This window comes from Platichthys flesus, chromosome 1 (genome assembly GCF_949316205.1).
Source record: "Platichthys flesus chromosome 1, fPlaFle2.1, whole genome shotgun sequence".
NCBI lineage: Eukaryota > Metazoa > Chordata > Actinopteri > Pleuronectiformes > Pleuronectidae > Platichthys > Platichthys flesus.
Genome location: NC_084945.1, coordinates 7,360,235 through 7,377,218, shown reverse-complemented (window position 1 = coordinate 7,377,218; position 16,984 = coordinate 7,360,235). Strand labels below are relative to the sequence as shown.

The 16,984-nt window shown below is 42.1% G+C and overlaps 2 protein-coding genes across 3 annotated transcripts; one reads left to right on the top strand and one right to left on the bottom strand.

Annotated features, from left to right (window-relative positions):
• Positions 1-214: 214 nt before the first annotated feature.
• LOC133973117 (fibronectin type III and SPRY domain-containing protein 2) lies at positions 215-8,827 on the top strand. 2 transcript variants are annotated; one of them, XM_062410804.1, is made up of 13 exons: positions 215-449; positions 580-880; positions 1,139-1,234; positions 1,485-1,718; positions 2,214-2,236; positions 2,632-2,753; positions 3,652-3,804; positions 4,423-4,557; positions 4,737-4,890; positions 5,412-5,545; positions 5,855-5,987; positions 6,070-6,246; positions 7,066-8,827. In XM_062410804.1, exons 2-13 carry the CDS (start codon positions 599-601, stop codon positions 7,313-7,315), a joined length of 1,893 nt encoding a protein of 630 aa, XP_062266788.1. In that variant the 5' UTR covers positions 215-449; positions 580-598; the 3' UTR covers positions 7,316-8,827. The 2 variants fall into 2 exon arrangements, with proteins under 2 accessions (XP_062266788.1, XP_062266871.1); XM_062410887.1 differs by lacking the exon at positions 215-449 and adding an exon at positions 462-482.
• LOC133973235 (KH homology domain-containing protein 4-like) lies at positions 7,482-15,965 on the bottom strand. Its single transcript, XM_062411011.1, has 14 exons — positions 15,816-15,965; positions 14,231-14,486; positions 14,008-14,127; positions 13,844-13,920; positions 13,513-13,565; positions 13,222-13,418; positions 12,535-12,743; positions 12,019-12,079; positions 11,691-11,748; positions 10,668-10,903; positions 10,443-10,547; positions 9,649-9,731; positions 9,456-9,568; positions 7,482-9,043 (listed from the first exon to the last, which is right to left on the bottom strand). Exons 1-14 carry the CDS (start codon positions 15,842-15,844, stop codon positions 8,913-8,915), a joined length of 1,728 nt encoding a protein of 575 aa, XP_062266995.1. The 5' UTR covers positions 15,845-15,965; the 3' UTR covers positions 7,482-8,912.
• Between the last annotated feature and the right edge of the window lie 1,019 nt (positions 15,966-16,984).

Genomic DNA, 16,984 nt, shown 5'->3' with positions numbered 1-16,984 from the left:
CTGCCATTTTTCATTTACACTGATGTATTTAGTGAACGAGCAAATACGTAGACAATCCCCGTTCAAAAGGGTTTGAATTACCGAAATGGGAATTTACGAGGAATTACGAAGGCATCATGATGGCAGTGTGTTGAACTTTAACCTTTGAGTCAGTCACGTGTACGGGGGTTTCCAGCTCCTAACAGTGAAGTAATCAACAAACAGACTTTTTTTATTCATTTTAATTTACTTTAATTTACTTTTTAAACAATTGTATCAAAACAAAACAAAAACCTCTCACTGGTGCAACGTTTTACTGAATAACTGATAATTCCCTGTGTGGATGTTTGACATTCCTGTGACAGTAATCTGAGTCCCTCCTATTTCTGTCTCTGGTCGAGGGCTGAACTCCACCGAGCAGCTGGACAGTCATGGTTGTTCACAACAGACTGGAGCGGTGAGCTGTTCAGGTAAATCCACTTGTGTTCCAGTGAATGAAGAATGTAGGTTTAGAGAAAAACTCAAGCTGTTGTTTTAAATATCTGCTGCAGTTGTTTTTACAGTATTCTGAAGAATTAAATGAGTTGTAAACTTCTGTAGTCCCACAGCCATTCTCCTCATGGACCTGTGTGAGATCCGTGGAGGACGACTGGACGTGATCACAGAGGAGGCTGAGCACCAGGAGGTGTTGAGCCGCGGGCCGAGCACCATGGATCCCCACAGTGGGGTATCAGACAGAGGAAGGAGGGCGACCCGGGACATCTCCACCTTCCAGAGGTTCTCCGTCGACACAGACGACTCCCTTCGGTTCGAGCCCTGTGAGGACAGTCCTTCTACCACCGGGGCGGAAGACGGACTCGATGATGATGATGATGATGTGTTTAAGGAGGGAGAAACCGAGGTAGGGACACTGACACTGATTTGGCCTTTTTATGAATGAATCGTGACATTTCCTTAATTTATCTGACTTCTGTCAAACCAAAACACTGAGGAGAGGTAATTCAGGTGCAACATGCAATCTCACCACTGGATGTCACTAAATTCTACACGGTGAACCTTTAAGAACTGTGGACAAACACATGCTGAGAAATGGTTTGTGTTACTGGCTCGAATGTAAAAGGGAGAGAAAAGTGGAGGTGTGACTTTGAGTTGTTTTCAGACAGAGATCGTCACGACCAGGAATCAGTTGCAGGGGAAGGTTGTGGAGATGGAGAACTTCGCAGGTCATCTGGAGGAAATCTTTCTCACTGTGGAGGTAACACATTTAACGTCCTTTTAGATTTTTCTATTTGTGCATGATGTTTTTGGAGCACTTACTTTGTTTGATTCATTGATGACAGATTAAAGATGTCAGATCTTATTTTTTGTTTCTTGACCCAAAGAATGAAACACATCAGATTCGTTCAATGCCCTCCTCGATCTCTCGCCCCCTCTTCTGCTTTACACATGACAAATGATCTAAATCTATCCACGGTGCCACTCTGATCATATGAATGTGTGTACAGGAGAACTTTGGCCGTAAGGAGCAGCACTTGGAGCAGCACTACAACGATGTGCTGCTGACGTTGTCTCAGCGATATGACGAGCGGGCGGCTGGACTGGAGGAGGAGAAGAAGAGCAAACTGGAGGCTCTGTACAAGCAGCTGCTCGCTTGTGGCCGAGCGCTGGACGCCTCCAAGGAGCTCATTGAGGCGGCCCAGGAGGTGCACCGCAGCCGGGACAAAAGGCTTTTTCTCCAGGTGTGTGTGTGTGTGTGTGTGAGTGTGTGTGTGTGTGTGCGTTTTTACCTCATGATGTCCTGTTTAATGTTAGAGATAAGTTTTGGTTAGACTGTCTATGATGAATGGAAGTGAATTACAGTTGCATACATGATGATAAATGGCCCCAGTCAAGGTTTCTTTTTTAATTAGTGATTATGGAAATGAAATATTGATGACTTTACCCACTAAGATAAGATAGGATCAGTTAATCCTTTTTAATCACACTATGGGGAAATATGCAGCAGCGAAGGGGAAAGTGAAAATAGACACTCAGTCAATATAATAAATAAGTTCATGTACACACTATAGAAAATGATAAATACAATGTAAACAGTATATATATCGTATATTGCACATATATGAAAGTGCAGAAATTGATAGAAATAGTTTATTGCACAGTTAAATGAGTGGAGATCGTCAGGTGCATTTATTGACTCTGTTGTTTAGTTGCTTTATTTTCACCTTTCTTGACAGACGGTCATGCCCACCATGAAAAGGTAATGTGATGCTGCTCAGTGAGTATTCTACATGGTGTGACACTGCAGGCTAATGTCAAATCTATAAGAAGCACAATATGTATTATTGTTTGATGGTGTTTTTTGCCTGTAGCTTCAGACTAATGGTGTGTAATGACACACATTTTAAGTGTGAAAGTGAAGTCTTCACTTTGCAAAAATCTGTTTGACATAAACTTGTTAGCTTTTTGACAAATCTCTGTTTCCATGACTACTGAGCAAGTTCCACTTACAGCGGAAGATTAGAAAATGTGTCTGAAAGCTCAAAGAAAAAGTTGATAAGTGGATCTTGAGCATTTGAGCCGAGTGCAAGCATCATTCCACGACACAAGCTTCTCTGCAACTCAGTTCAATCTTGTTTCTTGATCCTTGACCAGAATGGAGGAGTTTGCCAAAGACGAGGTTGACCTCACGTTGTCGACACGTCTCGAGTTCGACACGCCGATCGCCGACCTGTCAGACGTGAAAACCATGATGGACTCCATCAATGTTGTTCCAGGTCTGATTTACAAAGAGAAGAAGCTCAGTTTTATTATGGATAACATTGGACACGTTGGACAGTCTGTGATTACAACATAGAGGAATCTGTGGTGGTCTGCACAGGGACCAGTGAGCACCAGTGTCAATTATCTAAGTGTTGAGTGTAGAGATGAGACGATGTTGATTAGGCCCCAACAATTTAAACATCAACACTTAGACCCAGGTGACGATAGGAGATAGGACAGGACCGACTAGAATCCATATCACTGGTGGTGTTGGAGTAAATCTGGCCGGTGGATGAAGGAAACTCTCAGGAGGTAATCGTGGGGATGGGAGGTGGTGGGTTTAGCAAGCAGAAAGGTGTGTGGTCAGAAAAGATGAAATCAGAGTCATAAAGTAGGGACGTGCAGAAAATGGGGAAAGCAAAAGTGGTGCTGAAGATTAAAGCAAGAGGAAACCGCACAAATTCCACTTTAGAGGAATAATGGAGGAAAAAAAGTTATTTTGGACCTTTTGTTCGATCTCATAATTTCATAGAAATCTTGTGAGGACTTTTCTGAGTAAAATAAATACATAAATTCCTCTTTTGAGTCACATAATCGAAAGTCTTATCCTCTCATCCCTCCTCTTTAAAAATTCCAGTATTTGCACCCAAGTTGAATCAGTTCTTTCTTGACCTCTGTTCCATTTATACTCTCAAGTTTCGTGGAAATCCAATAGTTTGTTGCGTAATCCTGTTTACCCAAAACAAACTAAACACAAACCAGTGGACAGGGGTGAAGAGATGAGCTGCTTGGCTGAGGTAACACAAACACAGACGTGTCAGCGTTGAGCTCCAACTATAGCACAAGATGTAACAAATTGCTCCTCCACTCTCCTCTTACAGCTGGTTAACAATGTGTCCAATGTGCAAACAGCTCCATCCGCCCCGGTGATCAACCCCCAGACGCCCGGCTCCGCCACCCAGACGTCCCTGCGCGTCTGCTGGAGCCTGTTCTCCGACGACACAGTGGAGTACTACGAGCTGTACTACAGACCGGTGCTGGAGGACAGCACCTGTGCACCACACGGTACAACACGTGACACACACGTCTGCAGGTTGCACGTTTACACCATCTACTGCTGGAAAGGGAACCTCGTTGATGTGCCCTATGAGACATATTGTGAATATGGGCTATACAAATTGTGATGGAAATCTGGAGACACAAGAGGCTGGAAACAACAAAGTTATATACGTGTATTTAATAAGGGGCTTTCTGCAGAAGGGATCAACACACTGAGAATCCTAAGGATCTCAGAGTGAAGATAGAGAACAGTCAAATACAAGGGTTTTATTTTGGAGGACAAGGAAGTTTGCCTGAGCCATTTCAGACGGGTCCTGTAGGGTAGTTTAAGACAGGAACTAAAGCACAGTAACAAATGATTTACATACATTTCAAATGGGTTCCTTCGAAAGTCATAAATAATGGAAAGGTCAAACAGGTATATAGAAAGCTCAGTCAGGTTTCAGGTCATAAACATTTAATGTCATGGAGTCTTACACAGGTCTGCAAAAAATTACTCTTCAACTACTCTTAGTTAATTTTTCCAAAACAAGATACAATTTGATTGATTGATTGATCAATGTGGGAATCTGATTGACTGATTGATTAGTAACAGGTCCAATGAAATCTGTGCTTCCCTCCCAGTGAGCAAAGTAAAGGTGAAGGAAACTCACTGCACTGTGACAGGTCTGCTGCCCGATGCCCAGTACGAGCTGTGGGTGACGGCGACCAACACCACAGGCATCAGCCCGGCCAGCGAGAAGGCCTTATACATGACAGGTAATAGATGACCCCCCCCCCCCCCCCCCCGCACCTCAACATGAACCTGTGACAGCTGAAATAAATGCTCTGTTATCCGCACGACATCTTCCCATGTATTTCTCTCCATTCTCTCAATACCCCGGCCTCAAATGATTGATGGTGTTGAGAATAAAGTCTGAATCCTCACTGCCCCTTAGTGCCGTCTCCTCCAGTGATCAAGCAGAGGGAGTGCAGCAGCTGCCCGGAGGCGGCCATGCTCCGCTGGGAGTCAGGGAACACTAACCCTGTGGACTCCTACACCGTGGAGCTCAGTGAGATGGGGGCTGACGGCACAGAGAGCGGCGTCACCGAGTAAGAACCTTTGATTCCACACAGAAACAAAAAATCTCAAGATTGAATTGTTCTTTCGCTGACGTGAAAGCTCCAGTGGACACTTAGATGAGTCTCACAGGCCAGTGACGTTATTAGTCCCTCGCTGTCCTTTTAAAAGTGCGTTTGTGCTTCGGTGCGTCCATGAACAAAAGCCTGTGTCAGTGAATTGCTTGGGATTTTTGAAGCCCCGTGGTTTTTAAGAGCTGCTGAATCAAGACACACTCTGTCCCAGAAAGAATCTATTCTTAGCTCCGGCCCCGGCAGCACTTTGGGCCTCAGCTCAAACTCTGTCCTAACGTTTGGGGTCATGGAGTCATTCCACTGAAGAGTCAAACCATTTATTTGAAAAGATCTGTACATGTGTTTTTGCACAGAGTCATAATTGAAATTATTCCATGGTCTAAATATGACAAAGGGCCTTTGATTGTCATTATTGTGCATTTCAAGTGTTTCAAAATGGAAGTGATGTCAGCCCCTGGTCTTGTTGGTTACCCCTGCAGGTCGATAGTGGCTGTGCCCACCTGTCAGTGTCTCATCCAGCTGCAGGCAGGATGCGGTTACTTCATCTCTGTGCGAGCAGTCAACATCGGCGGCCCCAGCGACAGGAGTGACGTCATCACCGTCTCCACAACAGGTGAGAGGCAACGTGGATCAGCCTGGTCATGGTGGATTTGGTCAAAAAGTTTTCATATCCTTAGCTGGAGGAAAGAAGCCGCACGTAGCAAGTAAAAGTCCTGCATTTCATATGCGGAGGCTTGTCCTATCCTGCAGCTGATGCAGGTTCAATTCCCTCCTGGCACTTTGCTGCAAGTCTTCCCCACTCTCTCAGCCCATTTCACACCAGTGCTGTAAAGACATGCCCTAAAATGTATATATATACATGAAGATATATAAATAGTAAAAAGTAGTATCTAATTCTTACAATGACCTTTTACCTGGGCAGGTACATTCTTCCGTCTCCTGGAAGACACTGCTCACCCCTGCCTGTCCCTCTCTGAGGACGGCTTCACCATGTTCTATGGAGACGAGGAACTCCCCATCGGTGCAATGGCCTTAGACGACCGAACCTTCACCAGGTAAATGAGAGTTGTGAGATCTCCTTTTTTTAATGATTAAACATTGTGTGTGACATCATGATGTGTGTGTGTGTGTGTGCAGGTGTGTGGCTGTGATGGGAGATCTGATTCCAGTACGAGGGAGACACTACTGGGAGGTCGAGGTGGACGATGGGACGGAGTTCCGGATCGGAGTTGCATACGAGGACACAGATAGGAGCTCGTACCTCGGAGCCAACAACACGTCCTGGTGCATGAGACACATCGTCACTCCGTCCAGGTAACAGATCAACATCTGTGGACGTTCAGGACGTTCTCAGAGAAGCCAGCTTTAAAATCAGCTCGACAAAATTCAGTTTCATAATTTATGAATAAGGTCTTATGAGTTTTTCATTAATCAGTTATAAAACATGCAGTTTGTACTTTTCTTTGAATCCCTTTTTATTTGTGGAAAACACAAGGATTAAATGTTTTCCCACAAACCAACATGACTTCAAACCCATGACATTTTTCCGTAATATTGTTTTTTGGTCAATTTCATTTATCAAGAGTTTGTGGAAAACGGAAATTAGAACCACAATACTTTTCTCCAAATTGGATTTCTTGAAAGAATAAAAGATACATTTAATTAAATACTTTTTACAATAATATAACTCCACGTTAAATGGCAACAGTTTGTCGAGAACTAAAGATGTATTAAGTTCAGAACACTATTTCAACAATTGTTTATTCTTGTTTGTTTTGCTGAGAAAGACAAACTGGTAAGTCTCTTTTTCACAGAACTGCATAAACCCAGTAGGTGCAGAGTTTTCAGTCAAACTGAATTAGCTGAGTGACGCTCTCAGGGACGACGACTTCACAGAAACTGGGCCAAGACGGTATTTTTAGCCGGAAGGAAATTATTCCTTTCCTCAATAAAAAAATCTAAGCCCGTCTGAGACAGACACACCCAGAGTTAAGAATACTTTACCTTTAGTGTTGCTATGACAACTCTTCTTGGAAAAAAACAGGACATATGAATCGCCACATTTAGTAAACCATGTTGAGAAGCCGATCACACAAGCCCTGACCGTCCTGACCCACCTTCTTTCCCCTTTAGGCACAAATATGAGTTTCTGCACAACGGCTGGAGTCCTGACCTGAGGATCACAGTGAACCCGGAGCGGATAGGGGTGGCGCTGGACTACGAGACGGGGACTCTGTCCTTTTTCAACGTGGCTCTGGAACAACACCTACACACCTTCAACTGTCACTTCCAAACTTATGTCCAGCCTTGTTTTAGCCTGGACAACCCAGGAGCGCTCACCGTCCACAACAGCATAGAGGCTCCCCAGTACATGTTCACCTGACACAAGCCATCTTAGCTAGACCCATGATGAAATGAAAGCCTGGAAGGAAGTGCAATAACTCTGGTGATATATTTAAAAATAAAATTGTGACATCCCCAATAAAGAAAAGCCGACAGTTCATTAAATCAGCTTTTCATCTGCAGCAGAAATGGTGTGTGATCCAGAATAAAGGGTTTTCAGTTTTTATTATATTCCATGGGAACAGGCAAACACCATTTTCCAAGATAAGAAAAAGTCTCACTGAATTTTACAATATGCTCTTATATCATCAGTAACTCTGCAGCAAGTGTCTAAAGGAGGAAATAAGGTGCTGGCTTAACAAGATGCAATGAAAAATAAAAAAGATGTTTTAAGAGAAAATAAAGTTTAATATTTAAAAAGGAAAAATCCACCATGAATAGTTCCACTGTTGGCTTCTGATGATGTGCTTCTCTGGACCCATTTGTTTAACGGAGTGGCGAAAACATCAAGACAGGAACACAGAGGGGATTTGTATTCTCTAAAAGCAAATCCTCAAGCTCCTACACGACATTCAGCCACAATGTGTGCCATTTGGCCACAAAAAAAAAAAAAATGCACATAACAGCGTTGTAGTTTACAGGGCATCTATATTTACATTTGCTATGTGGGTGGATATTTAAAAACAACTTTTGGCTAAAACTTGTTCACACCAAATGTGTTAGGGATCAAAGAGGCATTCTGAGAAGCTAGGAGAAAACAAATTTAACAATGTGCACAAAGGAAATACAGGACAAGAAAAGTAAAAGCCTTATGAGTCCAGGAAAGCAGCAAACATCAAAAGCTGTTGCCAATGTGTATTTGTAAGTATCTTCAAACAGCATACAAGTAATTTAAAACTGAACTGGAACAGTACATAATCATCTATCAACCACATGCCGGTCTGTTTTCATCCATCCACGATCACCATCAATCAGGATCAGGCACTCTGTTCCTTTATTTGAAAATGATGTTTGTGTTCACTTTTCCATGTGTAGGATTGAAGCGTGTCTTTCTTTGCAAGTCGGGTCCATTATCAGGCACACATTTTCAGCTGAAGCCATAAATTCAGTCAATGTTTGAAACGGTAGAAGTGAGTTTTCCATAAGTGAAGGGAAATTCGTGAGAAAGTGCGCCTACACCACCAAGTGAGGGAGAGAGTAACTTATTGTCGTCATCACCATGTTAACGATTATTATTTTGGTGATTGTGTCATGCATCTGTGATGAATCATCTCAGAATTTGCCAAATCCTGATCTATGCCATATTTGCAGCTTTAACCTCACAAAGCGTCTTCATTGATGTCTGTGGACAAAGTCACACCATACATTGCAAACAAGTGGGGTTTAATACTTTAGAGAGAAGAATGAACCGTTATCTGCTTGGATGGAAGAAAATAACATTTTACCCAAAGAATAAAAGCAAGCCCCCAATTTGTTGTAAATATGAAAATATACTGGTGTAGTCTTAAAACAGAGCATGATAACACAAAGGTGGATTTTTCCTTTAATGGGGTCTGGGTTCGAGAACTGCAGACACATACTGACTGTAGAGTTTGTCTGAGAGTATCCTGGACTGTGGGGATGGGGCAGGGTAAGTGTTAGGAGTTATCACTCTTACTGCTTTGTGTCCTCTCCTCCTCTTCATCAGAGGAGTCGCCTCCATAGGGCACAAGCCCAGACGCATCTGTGTCCACTTTTGACTTCTTCTCACACACATCCTCTTGAACACCTGTAGGGGCACAATAAAAAGAGAAAGAAGAGACGAGTAGAAAGGAGACATGGGAGAGACACAGGGAGGGAGAGACAGAGCAATGGAACCAAAAGGAAACCATTGAGGAGCCCCATGTTAGCGGTGGTTTTTGAGTTCGTTTGATCCACAGCCAGGGGAGAGAAGATATCAAATCAAACGGCAGCACAGCACACATCCAAAACAGGCACGTCCGGGGACACATGTTGAGAGAGAAAACAAGGGAAAGACAAAAAACATATACAAGAAGACTGTGTTAGAGGGTTCCACCAGCGGAGAGATTCACACAGGTCTCCCACTCCTCCCCCATCCTCCACATGGGGGGGAGATACCATTTTATGCAACAGACACCAGTAATCAGGCTCAAAATATTAGGACATAAACAAATGCATACCCATCGGCGCGGTGTTGCCGGGCAGAATGGCTTGATGGTCTGTCTCTCTCTGCCTTTTGCGTTCAACGGGGGCAGGAGCCACAAAGACCGGTGGTGGCGGCGGCATCAGAATTCTGAAGAGAGAAGAATGTCAGAAAGAACACGACGCAAGATCTGTGAACATACAAAAGGGAAATTAGATCTATTAACAGACCTTTCTACAGCTTTTTCCTGTCGAGCACTGGAGGCAGGAAGTGCAGGCTCCTGAGCAGGACCCTCTACAGGGCGGCTGGTGGGCTGAAATGAAAAGTAAACTTTTAACTTCAGCATGTGAAAACTCCAGTTTCAAACCTCAAATGCTTCCAATTATTTGAAAGGCTGGGTTATATTATGTCTATTTTCCATTTATCCTCATCAAAACCATATTCTCAACTTTGTTCGCTGAAAACCCTGTTTGAACTGTAGTCAATGTCCTCTTGCATGTGTGGGGACAATAAAAACTGAAGAAATGAACCAGTTGGAACCAATGTTCCTTTTACTCCATTTAAACTCGGTTTCTGTTTGGAGTCCCAAAATAAGTAGCAGCCAAATAACGAATAACTCTCAAACTACATATATAGATAATTTGTGTGGTGGAGCTTGTATTAATTAATGTATCAGGGACTTTTAAAGACAACGGTTAAGTTACAAGCAAATTAATTATAAAAAGATAAATGTAGATAATTTTGGGCTAAACCATCAAAAATGTGTCTTCTCAGAGACAGGACAGAGTGGTGATGTTTTGAACTGAGCCTGAATCCATGTCCGTGGTCCCAAAAAAAAAAAACTGAGACATTAAACAAAGACTTGTTTAATGTGCTTTTGCATTATGGACAGTAATTTGATGGTATGACCTTTATGTAATTTGAGACTCAACTACTCTAATATAAGTTAGAACGAGAAAATGCATGTATGACAGACAAACTGATAACCTTCAGTCAGGTGTGCGAGTGTTACTCTTAAGCTTACATGCTCCTCCTCAGCTGCCTCATGGAACTGACGTTTGGGACTCTCCGAGTCAGGCGGTGTCTTTAAAGGTTCTTCGGGCTCCACTGTCTCACTGCTGCCAGGATCCTGAAGTAGATCAAATCCAACAAACACATACACTGATGCAGGGTTGTGAAAAACCTGTGATATTTGTGCACAGATTTAAACTGCTCTCTATATTACGCGTGGCAGCTTTAAATCAATTACCTGGACGAGATAGGGATGTGGTTTCCTAGGACACACCGGATACTGAACCATTGCCTGAGAAGATGGAGGGTTTGTCGACATGTTAGAATGACTTGGTGGACCATTTGCATTACTCCAATAACCACGGTCTCCTGGATACGCTGAATAGCCACCAGCATACCCATTTGCTGGGTAGTTATACCAGGACCCTTGGCTAGAGTAATTGCTATTAGGGGGATATCCATGTGCTGGGTATGCTGAAATGAAAGTACAGAATGTGGCGTTAACAGCATGTATGCTCGATAACCGGGTGTTCTGAATAATTTGACCAACTATTGCAACCTATCATTGAGCCACTACTGATGTCAAAGTAGGGCTGGGCGATATATGTATAACGATATTTTTTAATCTCCTTTAAGTAACTAAAATGTGATATTCATAATCAAAAGTCCCCAGGAAGTGGCTAAGCTACCGTACTTTTAAGCTTGTAACACGATGTAAAGGACCTTATTTCAAGTCAATTAATGTCGGGGCTTGCCTCCCGATCATTGAGCATCGGTGGATCATAGCGGGAGCTCTGTTTGCACTGTTCTTCAACAAAGTCACTGACTGGCTGCTTCACGTAGCCGCACCTCACCCACACTGCCACTCTCGCTGGAGTGAATACCGGTCATGTTCATTTGTAAACTGATGTGTTCGGTTCAGCATTCAAAGAATATGAACAAACTGTCAATCACCGTCTCTGAATGCTTGTCAACTCGCTGGGGCTTGTCTGATCATAGGTGCGTGAGAAGAAAAACTCTAAGAGCATTTCATGCTTCTTAAAAACAGTCACTTGAAAATGTATACTCAATGGTCACGGTAGTCATTTTATACATGGCACGTGGTAAAAGTAGTGATACATAGAGTGTATTTGATATATCGCCCACCCCTACGTCAAAAGTTTGAATCACCACAGGAAGAATGCAGTCTGTTAGTACCTGGTTAACTGGGCACCCTGTTGGAATTTGCCTGTTCAGATACAGTGTATGACAGAATACTCACATTGTGTTGAGCCGGTGGCCGTGTACATCGACACCATTCGGGTATGGTCGTCTCTCACCTGAGGGGAATACCAAAAAATGTTTAAATACCTTGATGAAATCCAAAAAGACTTAGTGAAACGCCTTAAATTATTGAATTGTGGGTAGGTGCAGAGCACGCAAAACCTATCTCTGAAGATCAGGTGGTTCACGCTACCACTTTCTTTTGGAGGTGGGTATCAGTGAAAACTACACACTTCAACAGCTTCACTTTCTTTCACCTCCCATTAGACTTTGATTAAATGCCAATCAACTCCACAAATTTATGATGACAGTTATCAGAAACTTACAGTTTCCAGAAGACTTTCAGTGAGTTTCTTGGCTGCGTCCAATCCAGTTGCATTTGGGTGACTGGAAAACAAGTTAAATTTGATGAAATACATTCAGCAAAGGTCACAGAGACTATCAAGCTTGAGCATTTAGGTTACTTCTTCAAATCACCCATGATTCAAATCATTTTCTGCAATGAATGTCATGAGGATATTCACAAAATAATTAATTCATGGCACATCTTTTTTTTTTAGCTCTATTCCATATATTGTTCAGGTTGGCCCTGTGAGCAAAGTCTTATTATGGTTGTGATTTAAACACGTTATCTAAGCCTCACCAGCTGCTCGATTTAAATTTATACTGAACATCTAAAAAAATAACTGGATTAATTTACAATAATTTTAATGATAAATTTCCCCTGAAGGAGGAAAATTTGGGTAAGGGTTAGATCAAAACTTAAATCTTAACTAGTTTTAAATGATCATAACAAGGAACCTGAAACATTTGCAAAAGGAGAGTATTTAAAATGTACAAACCTGATGTAAACATAAAGAGGCTCAAAAGACTCTCGTTTAGATGCTTGTTCAATGTAGCCAGATCCTTTTCCCCTAAGGAAGACTCGAGCCCCCGTCTCTGTCTGGATGTGACTCAGGTAGGAACCTCCCGGACCTTCCACCTTCTCATTCACATTAAATGAAGGCAACGTCTGGTCCAGACCCACAAAGATCTTTGTATGCACAAAACTCTGGATGATAAGAAAAAAATGTTTTTATTTACTAACAGATCCTGCATGTTTTTGAATTAAAATCTAAGGTTAGCTATTAGTAAAACTATTTGTGAGCAGATGCAGTTATCCAAGGATTTTCACTATAGACCAGGGATGTTCTATCTGCTCTTTAATGTGGGAGGTGGGTATCAGTGATGGCAACATGGTCTTCACTCGCCTCACTTTCTTTACCTCCACTTGTAAACTGTAATGCAATTATAAACCCTGTGGAACTGATATTAAACATGAGACCCCACTATATGCGCGTTACTTTGAGTAATTATTTTATGTGGGAATGTTTCAAATCCTGATAAGAGCTTAACATATGTTAACTTGTATCCCTGGTGAATTCTGCGACTACCTTACAATACACTGAGAGCAATGAGGAAATCACCCACTCAAACAAATTCCCATTTATAGGGCCGGCCTACAATTCTGCGTAGGAGCCTTCACCTACCCCCGAATAAGGAGCTGAAGGCCGATGTCCTGGCACTGAGTTGGCGTTTGGCATCCGTGGTGAAGAGGAGATAACCGGCCGAGGGGGCTGAGGGTAGAGTGTGAGCGCAGGCATTACCGGCACCGTTCGTCCACCTGATGCTGCTGATGCTCTCAACAGGTCCTCAGAGATGATCTCCTTTATCCTTATCACAGCCTCTGATTTTAAGAAAACTCAACTCAGATGTCTGATACGTAAATTTGAACAATGACAGATTCTGCATATTTAACATTAAAAAACTACGCCACTTACTATTAACGTTATCTTGGGTCCTTCCCTGGACATGCAAATACAAGGGTCTGTGTCTAAAAGAAAGCAAATCAGAAAATGCACACATTTTTTTTCCATTACAATGTTGTCCCATACGAACATGCATTTTATTTGATGACATTGCATTTCTAGTAAATTGTTTGGAATTTCTTGGCAAGAAAGTAAGCAACAACACATTCTTGTATAGCTATAACTAATCCAAACAATAACATACGTTACTTTACAACAGGTCTCTAGTCTATTATCTAGTGATGTGACATTTAAATTTTGGATAACTACTTTTGCAAGGACAAGATCATGTCTTAATACATACCCTACTCCGTGTCCCTTTTCAGTATCACTCATGAAATGGCCTTTTGTTGAAACGACTGCTCCACTACACTTCCGGATCTGAAAAGGGTGATAGAAACAATAAGCAGTTTTCTCCAGTAATGTGGTGTTTTAAATAATACACTGCCATGTTAATTTCTCACTTACCTCCTCTTGTGTTTTGCCTTTAGTAAGAAGGTCGCGACAATTTATCGGTACATCATTTATGTCGACTTCTGTGACTACCATCTCTTCTGTGTGGGTTGACACAGGCACTTTTCGAGACATCTAAACATGGGAAATTATAAGGGACACTGTGAGTACTCTAATCAATGTAATGCATAACCAAGACTTTGCTGTTATCTGTAACACATGTTCAAATCTTGGGCACCTTTGCAAGTAATGGAGGAGGAGTCAGTAGCTTTCCTTTTGCCATTAACATGGCATTTATCTTAGCAGCCATGGCTGCAGCCATCTCCACCCCTCCCTGAGGCGCAGGGTTTTCTCCCGTTTGTTGGGAAAGTGTCGTAGTTGAACCAGCGGTGCTGACAACTCCAGATAATGAGACTGGGTGGGCTGCATTTTCACTGCTTCTCACGTCTACACTCTGTTTAGGTACTGTCGTCTGATCCCATCTACTTAGGCACCTGAAAATAAAACATTTCACATGAGCACATTACACAAATTTGATTTACTAGCAGTTCCTGCACATTTTTGAACTAACATTTAATACGGTTAGCTAGTAGTAAAAACAGATTTGTGAGCAGATGCAGTTATCCAAGGCCTTTTACTGTAGACCATGGATGTTCTATCTGCTATTTAATGTAGGAGGTGGGTATCAGTGATGGCAACATGGTCTTCACTCGCCTCACATTCTTTACCTCCACTTGTAAACTCTAATGCAATTATTACACAATTACTACACTCAACATTTATGAGTTTAGTATCTTGCCAAGGACACTTCGGCATGCAGATGGGAAAGAGCGGGGATTGAACCCCGAACCTTCTTGTTTGCTAATGACCACTCTACCCCCTAGGCCACACCGCCTAATTATAAACCCTGTAAAACTGATATTCAACACGAAACCCCACTATATGCATGCTACTTTGAGTAATTATTTAATGTGGGAATGTTTCAAATCCTGATAAATAATGCTTTACATGTGTTAACTTGTATCACTGGTGAATATGCAACTACCTACCAATCGATTTGAGTGTAATGATGAAGTCACAAGCTCAATAACTTAAAGACAACTGACCAGTCCTTAAGATGATTAGTTGAATCTTATTGAAAACGTAGGACAACTTTCTCATGTCTCAACTTTCCTCAGTAACCGCTGAAGCACTAAACTGTCGTGATAATGGAAGTGGGGCTACAGATGTCACGTGTTGAGCTAGTTTTACAAGCTGATGTTCCCAAACAAGAACATTTGAGGAAACAGACAACCCTGCTCACGTTGTGTAGATGTTTTACTAAACAGTGCGCCATTTTACATGGGAACCACGGGTACACGCTGTAGTTTTTTTATTTCATTAAATCTCTATATCAAAGACAACATCCTAAGTTGTTCCCTCAATCACCAGGGATAACGGTTAACGGTTGATTAGTTATTCTTAGCTAAGAGAGTTAGCCTGTTCAGATAGCTGCCGCTGCACAACACTAAGCTAATGTAGCTAGCCTAGCAAGTTACAATCTAGCTTGAGACTTTCCTGTTTACGGCATTTTTAGGGTTAATCTTATGTTTACTCAAGTGTCGGGTTATTCTGATGACACAACCATATTACACAACTGTTGTTGACTTTGAGGTGCAAAACTCACAACACGCGGGCTAACATATTTATTAGCAGGCCGCGGCAGTGTGTGCTAGCTGCTGCTAAAGCTCCACTGAGGCTAGCATTAGCTTAGCCGGCCCGTAAAAGCAGCAATCGCGTTACCGAGCTAAATTGAAAACAGACAACAGTTAAATGACACTTACGGTGTTTGACCAGTCATTCCCGAAGACATAGCACCACTCTAGCGGTTCTGCAGGGACATAAAAAACGTTTCTAGTGGAGTTGACGGTGGTGGACGACGGCCGCCATAAGTCTAGTGCTCTCCGGCGACTTCTTGTGACGAGTTGTCGCGATGTGTGACCCTACGGAAGTGACGTACTTTCCCTCCTTTTATGTAACACTGCGCCTCAGCGTCACCCGTGTGGGTCGTTAGGAAATAGACGAACTCAGTGTAAACAACATGGAACTTAAAGCGATGCAGGATTTCAAGTTATCAGCAGGGAAATACAATGAGTTCATGGGCATGACCTTAAAGCTACAGACAGAACTAGTTCATGAAACAAAGATGTCTGTAATTCAGAATGAAAACACACATCCACACAAATGTGGCTTTTTAAAATAGTTTTAAAAACCGACCACTTTCTTGCAACATTTTCAAGCTGAAATAATAATGCACTTAGAACCTCACTGTTTTAGTTCTGTTAATCTTAAATAAAGTATTATAGAAGTCCATCACATATTTTGTATATAAAAACCTTCATTTTCAATATAACCAAGCATTCTGTGACATGAATCAACATCTGACATGTTTAATAAAGCAAACGAATGAAAAAGAGTTATGAAACATTTTTAATTATGGAGAGACCTCCTTCCTCACATGTGCATTAGAAGAGGCAGCTACACGTACCCAGGTGGCCTGTGTTTGATTCAAGAGTCAAATGTGATGCTAAACACACACAGTTCAGTCAGATTTAATGTAAATGTGTTTTATTCTAGTAGTAGAATTAAATTGACACGTACTTTTTAGATAAACTGTTGTCAATGATATTGAGGTGGAACAACTCTCTGGTCCAGACCACATGTCCCTCACCTAGGAACTCAGTACGTGTGAAATGCCACTTAATGCGTCATTATGAACTGGTTTGGCTAACAATGGCTTGCTGGCTAACGTCAACAATGATCCTGTTAAACTGGAACATTATCAACTCAGATTACTAGGGTGTGACGTCATTCCGAGTGCCGAGCCCTAACACGTAATGATACGCGTATTTAAAGATGGATGATGAGTGTTCACTTTCTCCCAATGTACAGAAATAAAGTGGAAATATCCTGGATACGAACGCTTCCATCTTGTGCATTTGGAGCCAGAGTC